Source organism: Rhinopithecus bieti, unplaced genomic scaffold, assembly GCF_001698545.2.
Source record: "Rhinopithecus bieti isolate Rb0 unplaced genomic scaffold, ASM169854v2 scaffold_76666, whole genome shotgun sequence".
NCBI lineage: Eukaryota > Metazoa > Chordata > Mammalia > Primates > Cercopithecidae > Rhinopithecus > Rhinopithecus bieti.
Window position 1 is genome coordinate 2,151,188 of NW_016829831.1, and position 14,460 is coordinate 2,165,647.

Here is a 14,460-nt window from a genome sequence, read left to right on the forward strand (position 1 = left end):
GCATCAGTGGGATGAGGAACAAGCAGGCTATATTGCAAACACCACACAGAGAGGAGAAGTCTCACTGAGGACAAGGATGACAGAGTTCAGCTGGATTTCAAACAGCTTATATCAGGTTTAAAAATGGCTGTCAAGGCTGCGACTCCATGAAGTCTATGCCAGGAACCCTCATGGCGCTCCCATTCTTGGGCTGGTGGCTGGCCACACAGTGTAGTGTGTTCACCTTGCGAAACTGTGTCACGAAGTTTGTGATTTGACTTGATTGCATTTCTGCATACGTTATATACAAAAGTGTATCTTTAAAAATACAAGGTGACCAGGCACTGTGGCTCACACCTATAATCCCAACACTTTGGGAGGTCAAGGTGAGAGGATCACTTGAGCATAGGAGTTCAAGACCAGCCTGGGCACCATAATGAGAACCCTATCTCTACAAAAGAAAAAAAAAAAATAGCTCGATATGGTGGCATGTGGCTGTAGTCTCAGCTACTCAGGAGGCTGAGGCAGGATGATTGCTTGAGCCCAGGAGTTCAAGACTGTAGTGAACTACAATCATGCCATTGCACTTCAGCCTGGATGACAGAGCGAGACCCTGTCTTAAAAATAAATGAGTAAGTGGCATTGGCCACTTTATGGGGATTGGATTGGAGGTTCCTGGTGGAAGGAAGACTATCTTATGATTCAGCAATCACACTTACGGGTATTACCCAAAAGAATTCAAGACAGGATATCAAAGAGGTATTTACACTCTAACGTTTATTTCAGTAGTATTCACAATAACTAAGGCAGAAACAACCTAAATGTTCATCAATATGAAAGGATGAAGAAAATGTGGGCCCGATGCAGTGGCTCATGTCTGTAACCCCAGCACTTTGGGAGGCTGAAGTCACAGAATTGCTTGAGCTCAGGAGTTTGATATCAGCCTGGGCAACAGAGTGAAACCTCATCTCTACAAAAAATAAAAATGACCCAACAGGCATGGTGGTGTGCCTGTAGTACCAGCTACTGAGGAGGCTGAGGACGGGGGACCACTTGAATCCAGGCAATCCAGGCTGCAGTGAGTCATGATCATGCCACGTCACTCCAGCCTGGGTGACAGAGCAAGACAAAGAAAGAAAGAGAGAGAGAGGGAGGAAGGAAGGAAGGAGAAGGAAGAAGGAAAAGGAAGGAAGGGAAGGAAGGAAGGAAGGGAAGGAAGGAAGGAAGGAAGAAAGAAAAAGAAAGGAAGAGAGAGAAAGAGAGAAAGAGAAAGAAAGAGAGAAAAGGAAGGAAGAAAGAAAGAGAAAGAAAGAAAGAAAAGAAAAGGAGAGGAGAGGAGAGGAAATGAAAGGAAAAGAAAAGAGCCAAAAGCCTGCAGTATTGTTCCACATTTTTCCTTTCCAGGGCTTGGACCGGAGTTCTAGTGACCTGGAATGAGGGCCTTGGCCAAGGTGGTATTTGTCCATGTGGCCTCAGCCAGTTTGTTTCAGCTTAAATGCAAATAACTTAATTCTGCTGTTAGATGAACTGGCTGCGATGCCCTCCTGACACAGCAAAGTGTAAGAAGGGTTATCGTCCTTGCAGAGAAAGAGAATGGGCATCAGATGGAATTGGTGCTAATCTTACCTCCATCATTTATTCAGTTTTCTCCTCTAGTAAGATGATGGTAACAATCCTTACCTTTAGTATCTAGTTAACTAAATACAGTCGGCCTTTCGTATCTGTGGGTTCCCAACCAACCACAGACTGAAAATATTTGAAAAAAAAAAAAAAAAGCTGGACGCAGTGGTTCACACCTGTAATCCCAGCACTTTTGGAGACTGAGGCAGGAGGATCACCTGAGCCTGGGAAGTTGAGGCTGCAGTAAGCTGTGATTGTGCCGCTGCACTCTAGCCTGGGAGGACAGAGCAAGACTCTTCATCAGAAAAATACAAAATAAAAAAGGGTGATTGCATCTGTACTGAACGTATACTGGCTTTCTTTCTGGTCCTATTACCTAATAAATATAGTAAACAACAATTTACATAGTATTTACATTATATTAGGCATTTTATAAGCAATTTAGATATCAAAAGAGGCTGCGCATGGGTTATATGCAAATGCTGCACAGTTTTTTATAAGGAACTTGAGCATCTCTGGATTTTGGTATCCACGAGGGTCCTGTAACCATTCCCCTCAGATACCAAGGGACTACTGTATCGCGTTTGCTCCATGCCACGCACCTTTCTAAGCCTCTTCAAATATTAATGGTTCGACCGTCCCATCCATCATCCTTAAGAGGTAGATATTATCTTTGTCAGCTAATGAAGGAAATGGGCACAGAGAGGTTAAGTGGCTTGGCAGGTCTCACAGCTGTTGAGCAGAGGCGTGTATTGAGCCGGGATTTGAACGCCCACCCTCTGCGGAACCTGTGCCATCCTGCAGGAAACGAACTCATCCCGGGACCTGGCGCGCGAGGAGGACTCCGCAGGATGCGCGGCGTGTGCGTGGAACCTGGTCTTCTGCGAGCCTGGACTTCTGAGCGAGGCGCGCGGCTGCAGGGATCCGCCGCAGGGGGGCGCTTCCGGGCTCCCCGGCGCTAGCGCTGCTGGAGGCCCCCGCGGCCGGGCGTGCAGCCTTGCAAGATGTCCGTGCGCCGCGGCCGGCGCCCGGCGCGGCCGGGGACCCGCCTCTCCTGGCTGCTGTGCTGCAGCGCCTTGCTGTCCCCAGCCGCGGGCTACGTGATCGTGAGCTCCGTGTCCTGGGCCGTCACCAACGAGGTGGACGAGGAGCTGGACAGCGCCTCCACTGAGGAGGCGATGCCCGCCCTGCTGGAGGACTCGGGCAGCATCTGGCAGCAGAGCTTCCCCGCCTCCGCTCACAAGGAGGACGCGCACCTGCGGCCCCGGGCGGGCGCCGCCCGCGCCAGGCAGCCCCCGGCGCCGCCCGGGATGTTCTCCTACCGGCGCGAGGGCGGCCAGGCGGCCGGTGCGCCCCCGGGCCCTCGACTGCTCGCGGCCACCGCCCGCTCCCTGGCCCACGCCAGCGTCTCAGGCTGCCTGGCCACCGTGTCCGCCCACGAGAAGGTAAGCGCCCGGCGGGGAGCGCGAAGGGGCCTGGCATTCAGGCGACGGCCGGGAGACGGGGACCGGGACGTGCTTGCGACCGCTCGGGACTGGGATCCGGGTCCACCAGACGTGCCCGGTGCGCTGGATGGGACCCTTGACATTGTACGAAATGGAAGGCGAGGGTGCCTCCGTGAGCCTGGCGAAGTCGGGGGCGGGGGGAGGGTCGGAGAGGGACATGGATAACCACGTAGAGTTGGGTACCCAATCCCCACCTTGAGATGGCCAGGCAGGGAGACGGACACCTAACCTGTGTCTGACCGAGACCTGAACCAAAGCATCCAGAGCCGCCTTTGGAATTGCAGAGTAGGCGGGGACAGCCCTTCCCAGTGCAGGGCACAAATTTATAGACCCGAACTCCCCATCACCTTGTGACCTGAAGCTGAAGTGGGGATGGGGAGAGAGACAGCACCAGGGCTTCGATGGAAATCTGCATTTAAGAAAATGGAGTTCAAGGTTTTTTTTTTTTGGAAAGGAGACTTATTATGCAAAGTGTGTAAATGCTGGAATGAGCTATTCGCTGCACTTTTAATTGTTCAGTTCGTAAATGCTTTGCTCACCTGTTAGACATGGTTCCACCTAGAATGACATGGATAAGTAACGCAGATGTAACTTCCATGCCTCCAGAAGGCTTTTAGGGGCGTTAAGAGAGATGAACGGGCTACAAAGCAGTAATGTGAACTTCTATTTACTTCCTACAAAAGAAATACTATTTTATAGAATGCATAGGACATTGGCCAGGTTCTTGCCCCAGCTCTGGGTCTCACCAAGACTGTGGCCAAGTCACTGGCTTCTCTTCTTTGCTTTCCTTATCTATAAAATTAGGTGGTTAACCAGGCAGTTTTTAAGGCCCTTTTTTGCTTAAAAACTACCTAAATGGCAACTTTATTTCAATACCAAAGAGGCAATGGTCTTAACCTCTTCAATGTCAAATGCAGATCCAGTTGGATATTCTCAACACCCAGATGATTTTTCACAGCTGTGTCTTGCACTCCTAAGACACATCTTAAAGACATAGGCCGGGCGCGGTGGCTCAAGCCTGTAATCCCAGCACTTTGGGAAGCCGAGACGGGCGGATCACGAGGTCAGGAGATCGAGACCATCCTGGCTCACACGGTGAAACCCCGCCTCTACTAAAAAATACGAAAAACTAGCCGGGCGAGGTGGCGGCACCTGCAGTCCCAGTTACTTGGGTGGCTGAGGCAGGAGAATGGCCTGAACCCGGGAGGCGGAGCTTGCAGTGAGCTGAGATCCGGCCACTACACTCCAGCCTGGGCGACAGAGCGAGACTCCGTCTCAAAAACAAACAAAAAAGACCTAAAGGTTAAAGATGACACTGATCTTAGTTGAAAACACAGATCTTTTCAAGAAATTAAAAGTCTAGTGCCAATGGATTAGAGATATTTTGACTTTCAACATTCCTTCTCTTAGCTTTGTTAGGAGATCCTCTTTCTAATCCTTATTGACATTTGATTAAAACAGTAAATTCAGAAAGCATTTACAATGCCATGTATGCAAAGCATGACTCTGGGCAGCTATGACAAACTGAAAACAGGATATATGAACAAAGTTATACTACCATTTTGGAAGATTCCTTAACATTTCATGTTCCTAAAAAATTAAAGCCCCGCCTTTTATAATTCTACACACCATTATCATGCGACGTTCCAAGGACAAAGACAACCCCCGAATTCTGAGTTAAGTAACAACACGGTGCACTTTGTTAGGGATAAAATCATGGAAAATTGGGCTGCTTGACTGGCAGGATTTGGGAAAACCTCAGCACTAAATATTTTTGTTGGCCGGGCATGGTGGCTCACACCTGTAATCCCAGCAGTTTGGGAGGCCGAGGTGGGCAGATCAGTTGAGGTCACAAGTACAAGACCAGCCTGGCCAGCATGGTGAAATCCTGTCTCTACTAAAAATACAACAATTAGCCAGGCGTGGTGGCACGCGCCTGTAATCCCAGCAACTTGGGAGGCTGAAGCAAAAGAGTCGCTTAATACAGGAGGTGGAGGCTACGGTGAGCCAAAATCACGCCACTGAAAGCCAGCCTGGGCAATAAAGTGAGACTCTGTCTCAAAAAATGATAATACTAATAAAATAAATAAATAAATAAATAAATAAATATTTTTGTTTATATCTGCAGTCACAGAAACATGATATACCACCTGTCTTAGTCCATTTGTATTGCTGTAAACAAATACCTGAGGCTGGGTAATTTATAAAGAAAAGAAGTGTATTTGGCTCACAGTTCTGCATGCTGTTCAGAAAGCATGGCATAGCATCTGCTTCTGGGGAGGCCTCAGGCTGCTTCCACTCATGATGGAAGGTGAAGAGGAGCTGGTGCGTGCAGAGATCACATGGCACGAAAGAAAGTAAGAGAGAGGGGAAGGTGCCAGGCTCTTTTTATTTTTATTTATTTTATAGATGGGGTCTGGCTCTGTCACCCAGGCTGGAATGCCGTGGTGTGATCATAGCTCACTGCTGCCTCAAACTCCTGGGCTCAAGCGACCCTGCTGCCTCAGCCTTTCAAGTAACTGGGACTACAGGTGTATGCCACCAGGCCAAGCGAATTTTTTGAAAAACTTTTTATAGAGATGGGGGTCTCACCATCTTGCCCAGGCTGATCTTGAACTGTTGGGCTCCCAAAGTGCTGGGATTACAGGGTGAGTCCCCATGCCCAGTTGGCACCAGGTTTTTTTAAACCTTCTCTCAGGGGAACTCTCAAGGAAACTAACAGAGGGACAATTCACTCAGTACCTCGAGGAGGGCACCAAGCCATTCATGAGGGATCCACCCCCATGACCCAAACCCTTCCCACTGGGCCTCCCCTCCGACACCGGGGATCAGAATTTAACATGAGATTTGGAGGGACAGATATCCAAACTATAGCACCACCCTTCTCCCACCCTACTGGGTGATCATGAAGAAAAATTGGCATATCGTGTTTCTGTGACTTCCTTTATGCAAAAAGGGTAACAAGTCAATTTCTCATAACTTGCTGAGTCATACAATGAAATATTATTGATTACAATAAAAAACGCAGCTAATAAATGAGAAAGTGATGTCGCCCTAAAAGAGACAATAATAGAAAGTTCCTGAAGTCCAAAGAGCAGGCAAGAGGTTAAAGACTTAAACATCCTCCCTAAAGTTGCTAAAAACTTGGGAGAGGCAGTAAACCTTGGGAGTTAAGGCAGTGGGGCTGTAACAGGCAGCTTGAGGAAAAGGCTTAGCGCCACCGCCCATAAATGTCATTGTCCCTCCCCAAAAGAACATGAAATTCAACAAAGTGAATATATTTGCCATGCACAGGCAGCTTCAAGAAGAATCCTTTCACCACCCTTCCAAACAGGATGCCACTGCTAAGCATCTCCTATGGAGAAATTCTAGGGCCACCACGGAGTGAATTGGGCAGACTGGGGACCACCTTACCTTGATTTACTACCTGTCAGAGCCACTGTGATGCCATGATCCCCCCTCATCCCTGGTGTTGTATTTCCTAGCCAGAGGCACAAGCTAAGCTCCCAGATCAAGTCAAGCCACATCTCTGCCCTGAAAAACCCTTTTCTGGTGTTTGTTAGATCCAAGGACTGCCGTTTGGGAGCTGCCTGCCCATCAGTGATGGCCCCTTCAACAACAGCACTGGGATTCCTTTCTTCTACATGACAGCCAAGGAGCCCGTGGTGGCTGATCTGATGAAGAACCCCATGGCCTCGCTGATGCTGCCAGAATCAGAAGGGGAGTTCTGCAGGTAGACGAGGGTTTTGCCCTCACTCGCATGGGTCTTGGGAAGTTTTTGACAGAGTTGGGGCTGGGTTCCTCTCTGGGTCACATGACTTTAACAGAACTCTGAGATGCATATGGATGTTCACCCTTGAAATCAGAGAAATTAGAATTCCACCACTCGCCAAGCAGTGTGATTTGTAGCAAGTTAGTTAATCTTTGGGAGCCTCAGTTTCTTCATCTGTCAAGTGGGAATAATAATCTTTGCCTCCGAGGGTTATTGCAAGTGTTGGAAATAGGTGCAAAATGCTCTGTGTTGGCCGGGCACGGTGGCTCAAGCCTGTAATCCCAGCACTTTGGGAGGCCGAGACGGGTGGATCACGAGGTCAGGAGATCGAGACCATCCTGGCTAACATGGTGAAACCCCGTCTCTACTAAAAAATACAAAAACTAGCCGGGCAACAAGGCGGGTGCCTGTAGTCCCAGCTACTCGGGAGGCTGAGGCGAGAGAATGGTGTAAACCTGGGAGGCGGAGCTTGCAGTGAGCTGAGATCTGGCCACTGCACCCCAGCCTGGGCGACAGAGCGAGACTCCGTCTCAAAAAAAAAAAAAGCGCTGTGCAACATTGGCAGGAGTCCAGACAGCTCCTGTTGTTATGGAAAAGGGGGAAGGCGGGAGTGAGGGTGGGTAAAGGAAGAGCCAGTATTTCATCTCCCCAGCACAGTCATGCCACACAGAGTCTATATATTGTCTTTCCAATTTATTTAATTCCTGTCCCCAGATATATGTGCAATAAAGAGCCAGCATTTTTTAATTCACTTTTTCAAAAACTCTCTGAAAGAAAATGCTTCTAAAGACATTTAAGCACTAACAGATCATTGATCCAGGCCTCTTTATGAGAATTCAAAATGCAGAGGCTGAACTCGCATCCTCCCCAGGAAATGTCTGCATGGAGCTGGTGTGGGGGCTACATGTGAGATCTCCTTACCCTTCCCAGAGGAGCAGCAAATGCCCAGGATGGCCTGGGGTGAGCCCTTTAACCTGCAGGACCTTAGTCACTCCACCCAAATGTAGTGATGCTTTAGAAAATCAACAGGCCTCATTCCATCTGTGAAATTCTATTATTCTTTATGCACAGCATGGAAAACGTAATAACCAAACAATGTATTAGTTCTTACAGAGGCTAATCAAAGCAACTATACAATGCAAGATGCATCCTGGATAAGCCATTGTTTCCCCTCAGCCACGACAGACCATGCGGAGACACTTCAGCTGACCCTGTGCCTCACCAGGTTAAGGCAAGAAGCCAGGAAAAGAAACATTTCCTTTCTCATGGAATATTTTCCCTGTTCTTGGTCAGTCAAGCTTGCTGTTACTAGAAGTATATTTCCGGGATATCTTTCTTTTCTTTTCTTGTTTTTGTTGAGACAGAGTTTCGCTCTTGTTTCTTAGCCTGGAGTGCAATAGCGCGATTTCGGCTCACTGCAACCTTGAACCTCTGCCTCACAGGTTCAAGCAATTCTCCCTGCCTCAGCCTCCCAAGTAGCTGGGATTACAGGTATCCACCACCATACCTGGCTAATTTTTGTATTTTTAGTAAGACAGGGTTTTGCCATGTTGGCCAGACTGGTCTCGAACTCCTGACCTCAGGTGATCCACCCGCCTCGGCCTTCCAATCCAGGATACCTTTCTGAGCTTCCCAGGCTTTCCTCATTCAGGTATCCTGAAAGCAGTCGTGCTGGAGCTTGTGGCTCCCAGAACCCAGAGCACAGCTGTTCTGGGGACAGGCAACAGAATATATACCTGAGACAAAGCTGTAGCAGCACTCCAGCTGGGGGAGGATTTGTCAACTGGCAACCCCCAGGCAGATGGCAGCAGGAGCTGGAGCTAGGAGCAGTGAGCAATCTGACTTAGGAGAGGTCCTCACAGGGGACAGGGTCTCAGGGTGACTTCCTTCAGCCCCCAGGGAAGACTTGCCTGCACGGCCTAGAGCCACGTATGTGGACCTTCTTCATGGCAGGCCACATGTGGGACGTGCAAACACCTGTGCAGCCCCCTGGCTAACTGGGTGAGGCAGCTCATGGCCGGAGGTGAGCACCCCGGGGCCAAGGGCAAGAGCATCTCCGCACACCTGTTACTCTGGCCTGGGAGAGGAAGGATGAGACACTGAGACACACTCATGGGTACCCCTCAGTTTATGTCTTCTCATAAAACTGTTTCTCAGAACTGCTATGCCCCCGACACTGTTTAAGTTTCTGAAGTATTGAAATATGATGTAAATAAATGCCTACGAAACGAAGTTTTGATTAGTAAGCCTCACACTTCGATGCAAAGCTTACTAAGCAATGGGGCTTTTGTCACCCTAGGGCCCACCACTTCCCCTAATCAGTGTAAGCCCAGATGTGACTCACCTGTGTGAGGTTCACATTCCAAGTGGAGCATTACATTTTAGGTTTCACCTTCAGAAAAGATCTTGGTAATATTGAACACAGGGACTTAACAAGTCAAAGCCATGTGGCTGGCATTGAAAAAGAGAATCCAGAGCCCCAAATAAACAAGCCAAGCAAGGGGCTCCTAGGGCCACCGGAGCATAGCGAGGCATCTGGTAGAAGTGTCCGCAGCTACCGAACACCTGGGTAGAGTTTTGAAGGACAGCCTGGCAAGGTACCAGCAAGGCGCCCCTCCTGCCTGACCCCGGGCCTGAAGAGGTCGCCAGCAAAGGCAGAGCTCGCCGTCAGGTGCTTCAGAGCTTCACACCATCTCCCACAGGAGCGGGAGATTCAAGAAAGCACACCCATGTCTTATGATGATAACGAAAGGTCCGGGCCACCTGACCCTCTCAGCTTCAGAAGCTCATGCTCAGAACAGTGAAAACTGCCTTCCATCCTGTGCATGGAAAACTTACAACAGCAATTTTTTTGTTTTGAGATGGAGTCTCACTCTGTCGTCAGGCTGGAGTGCAGTGGCGCAATCTCAGCTCACTGCAATCTCCAACTCCCTGGTTCAAGTGATTCTCCTGCCTCAGCCTCCCGAGTAGCTGGGATTACAGGCACACGCAACCGTGCCAAGCTAATTTTTGTATTTTTTTTTTTTAGTAGGGATGGAGTTTCACCAGGTTGGTCAGGCTGGTCTTGAACTCATGACCTCAGGTGATCAGCCTGCCTCAGCCTCCCAAAGTGCTGGGATTACAGGTGTGAGCCACCGCACCGGGCCTGCCACAGCATTTTTAACCAACCTGTGTGGTGCCTTCTGGGTGCTCCTATTCCTCTGCTAGTCTGTGCAGCTGGGGAGGGCGTGAGTCATCCCTCTTTCATCCCAAGGGGGAAGACAAAGCCAGAACTGGGCTTTACTGGACCATAAAGCAAGTCCTGAGAGGGAGGAAGTTGGGAGGCCACTGACTTCTGAGGAAGGAAAGGGGGTACCTTCGTGGCCTTTTCCTACAGCCTGCTGGGCATCCCTGGGAGAGGGGGCATTTCAGCTGCAAGCCTGCCTCTGCGTTCATCAGGTTAGCCCCAGTTACTGCAGACTCTGCACCAGCATGGGCTGGTGAGCGCCATGTGCACCAAGGACACATCCCGGGAGCAAGAAGCCTCCAACAACTGGGGCAAGAACAACTCAGACTTAGGGAGGGAGGAATGCAAGTCTGAGACTGTTGCGAGGATGGGCTACTTTCAGAGGTCCCTTTGGTGCCAAACAATTGTATCTATAATGTGTACATGTTTAATAAGCAGATACATAAATGGAAAAATCGATTATACATAGATAATAGATAGATGATTGATGATAGATGGATAGATAGATAAAGGATGGATGGATGGATGAATAGTTAGATGATAGATGAATAGATGGATGATGGATGGATGGATGGATAGATGATGGATGGATGGATAGATAGGTAGGTAGGTAGGTAGACAGATAGATAGATAGAGAGATAGAAGCTTTCACACACTCAATTCTTCTCTATTCAAAAGAGCAAATATTACAGTTGCCCCTACTTAGTCTCCCCGATCCACTCTTCATCACCTTGAATTCATCCTCAACCCAGCAGCTGGGGTACTCTCTTAAAATCCAAATCAGATCCTGAAGAAAAGCAACAGAATTTTTAATATAACTTAGGAGGCCCTTTGTGGCCAGGGGCCCGCCTCTCTCTCAGAATAAAGAATAGTGTCTGCCTCTTTACTGATTGACTTAATGTTTGATTTATACCTAGTTTTATCAAATTAAAAGCATCAACCTGATAGCTTGTCGTAGTCAAAGCTGGTATATGTTTTTTGGCATGGAGTTAAGAAAATTCTTTTCCATTAGCAATCCCCGCTTGTAGGTTGACGAGTCATGTCACTCAAAAATGAAAGTTGGATCCATTAACGGGCCTTAAAGATAAAGTTAGATCCAAGTCAAAGTAGGTGAAGGACATTGAGTGTCCATGGCCCCAAGAGTCTCAGGAAATTTAATGAAGAAAATGCTCAGCAGATGTAATTTTCTTAACCACAGCCGTGAGAAGCCAATATCTTGAGAATGATGAAAGCAATGAACATCTCTTCATATTTTACAGCTTTCTAGGGACCTTAAAGAGATTTTAAATGAATGTGTCAAGTCCAGCCTGGGCTAGTTCATCCCACCTAGTTAGGGATTTTTGCCAGATCTTCTCATTGCCCTGATCCACAGGTCCCTGAACTTTCCCTAAAATGTCACAGTAAAGTTCCTAGATTTAATTGGACGCAGTTGTCCTGACTGCCACCCAGGGCATAATGATTGGGTGTTATTCCAGGGCATAATAATTGGGCATTATTGGCCTGCCCTTCTTTTTGGAGGAGATAATATGGAAAATGAGTCTGACTGGATGATAAGTAGAATGTGACTTTCAGCTGGAAAAGTACTAGGTTGGTGATTTCTCTCTCTTTTTTTTTTTTTTTTTTTGAGATGGAGTCTCACTCTGTTGCCCAGGGTAGAGTGCAGTGGCGCAATCTCGGCTCACTGCAACCTCTGCTGTCCGGGTTCAAGCGATTCTCCTGCCTCAGCCTCCTGAGTAGCTGGGATTACAGGCACCCACCACTGTGCCCAGCTAATTTTTGTAGTTTTAGTAGAGACAGGGTTTCACCATCTTGGCCAGGCTGGTCTTGAACTCCTGACCTTGTGATCCCCCCGCCTCGGCCTCCCAAAGTGCTGCACCCAGCTAGGTTGGTGATTTCTGTGGAACAAAGTTGCTGGGCTAGAATGAAATACCCCGCAGGTTCAGCCTGTCAGTTTTCCCACTGGTATGATGGAGAGGGGAGGGGAGGATATCTGAGGGCCCTCTGGCTCCATGGCTGAGTGAAGGTAAGATACTCCAAGAATGGTGAAGATGGAATAGGTGAGCACCGTCATCATGGCTGACACATATTTGGTATATAGATTTCTACATAGACTGTTATAAAGTGCGAACTCCTGCAAATTTAGAGAAGAGTGACTTTCAACTTCTTGAAGGGCAAGAATGAGAGGGACATATTATTGACCTGGATAGCTTTGCCCCTCGCCTAGGACCTCTTAGGGAAGGAGCGCCGCCCGAGTGATGCTAACACTGCTTTACAATAATGAGGACGTTCAAGCAGGTCTTATATGCATTTCCTGGGTTTCCAGTGAAGCCTACTAAGAACTGTGATTTAGGCCCAGGATGGCTTAGGTCATTTGTAAAACGAAATCAAAATTAGAATCTGACAGAAAGACAAATCCTGCATGATTTCACCTATATGTGGAATCGAAAGAAGTCCACTCGTTGAAGCAGACAACAGAATGGTGGTTCCCAGGGACCAGGTGAGAGGGGGGAATGGGGAAATGTTGATTACAGGGTACCGACTTTCAGTTAGAAGACAAACACGGTCTGAAGATCTCATGTACAGCATGGGTTGGGTGTGTGAATTCATTTGATTGTGGCTGTGATCACACAATATGTATATACATCAAATCATCACGTTGCATATGTTGAATATATTCAATCTTTATTTGACAATTAAATATTTTTAGAACGTTAAAAGATTAGGCTAAAACGCCATGAAAGGAAGGTGGCTTTTCCACTTGTCAGACATCATACTCATACAAGTCAGAGCCTACAAACATGCTTGCCTAATAATTGTTAGTTTATTTAAAGTCTGTTTTATCCAATTATTCCGTTTACTCCTGGGTGCTGTGATGCCTTCATTTAATTAATGAGATGAATTAGGGGTGGGAATCTATTTCCCAGCTCAGGTGAAAATGGCAAATGGAGAATAAAAGTCTAGTTTAAAAGAGTCACTGGCAATCAACAGCGCCCTCTCCTCTTCATTCCCTTTTCCCTCAGTGATATAAGCATGGACACATGCCGCTTGACTAAATGAATTGATGCTCAGCCAAGAAGCCTACTTTATGAAAATTCAATAAATATTGATTGACAAAGAAAGGCCACCCAAAAATGTCTCTTTCCCTGCAATATCTTCCCTTACAGAGCATGCAGCCTTGAACAGCGTGGGTTTTAGGTTTGCACCTTCTTGGTCAATCAGGGCAGCAAGCCCTTGGGACCGGGGAGGAAAAGTCTGTGGGGTGATTTCTCCCTGATCATATTGGATCAATTTTCATTTTGAGGATCAGGATGTAAACGAAACCCAAAGAGGTTTTATCAGATGCTTTTCCCGAAATAAAACATTTCTTTTGTTGAAAGAGTAGAATACATTTTGTTATACAACAGTTTGTGCGGTTTAAAAAAAATTCTTTTCATAGAGTGCGTTTTCACATTAGAGATTCCCACAGTGGGAAAAAAATAACAATTTATCACTTAGAGTTTTATATTTGTGGACAGATTGTTTTAGTACAAGTAAAACATCTTTGAGAATTAAGTCTCAGTTTAGAATTTATAATATTTTGATACATCTCCAAGGGGAGGAACTAATCTTTAAATGGAACTTCTGTATATTCGGACGCTTTCCAAGCTTTTCTTCCTAGGATTTAGAAATTCATGATGTGAGAGGAAATCAGCATTTCCTAATTTTACAGTTTCCCTAGTCTAGCTGGTGTCTACTGACGAGAGAGGGAAGTTTTCTAAAATTAAACACTGTCTAATTTTCTCCGAAGTTTTTCTTCCTGAGTTAACCGTATTTTCTTCTGTCCATTATTCCCAGGGCAAATAGAGGAGAAATTTGATCATGTGATAGTAACAAATGTGGACTCTCTTTCAGAGATTATTAAATTAAAAGGCAAAAGCTCGTATCATGTTGAGTTATACTGTGAGTCTTGTGAGAAGCTGGGAGGCAACCGCACCAGAATACATAACGCTGGTCTCACAATTTTTGGATAAGATTCTTCTCAAACCTTTTTCTTCAAAGATTAAATTCTAGGCCAGGCGAGGTGGCTCATGCCTGTAATCCCAGCAATTTGGGAGGCCGAGGCAGGTGAATTACTTGAGGTCAGGAGTTTGAGACCCACCTGGCCAACATGGTGAAATCCCATCTCTATTAAAAATGCAATAAAATTAGCCAGGTGTGGTAGGGTGTGCCGGTAGTCCCAGCTACTTGGGAGGCTGAGGCAGGAGAATCACTTGAACCCGGGAAGCGGAGGTTGCAGTGAGCCGAGATCAAGCCACTGCACTCCAGCTTGGGCGACAGAGTGACACTCTTTGTCCTAAAAAAAAAAAAAAAAAAAAAAA

General features: G+C 47.2%; 1 protein-coding gene across 1 annotated transcript in view; it reads left to right on the forward strand.

Moving 5' to 3' along the window:
• Positions 1–2,551: 2,551 nt before the first annotated feature.
• Positions 2,552–14,460, forward strand: part of CREG2 (cellular repressor of E1A stimulated genes 2) — a 39,122-nt gene continuing 27,213 nt past the window's right edge. Inside the window, exons 1-2 of the mRNA XM_017864998.1 lie at positions 2,552–3,044; positions 6,668–6,837. Coding sequence (XP_017720487.1) covers positions 2,604–3,044; positions 6,668–6,837 — 611 coding nt within the window. The 5' untranslated portion in view covers positions 2,552–2,603. The remainder of the gene's footprint in view (positions 3,045–6,667; positions 6,838–14,460) is intronic.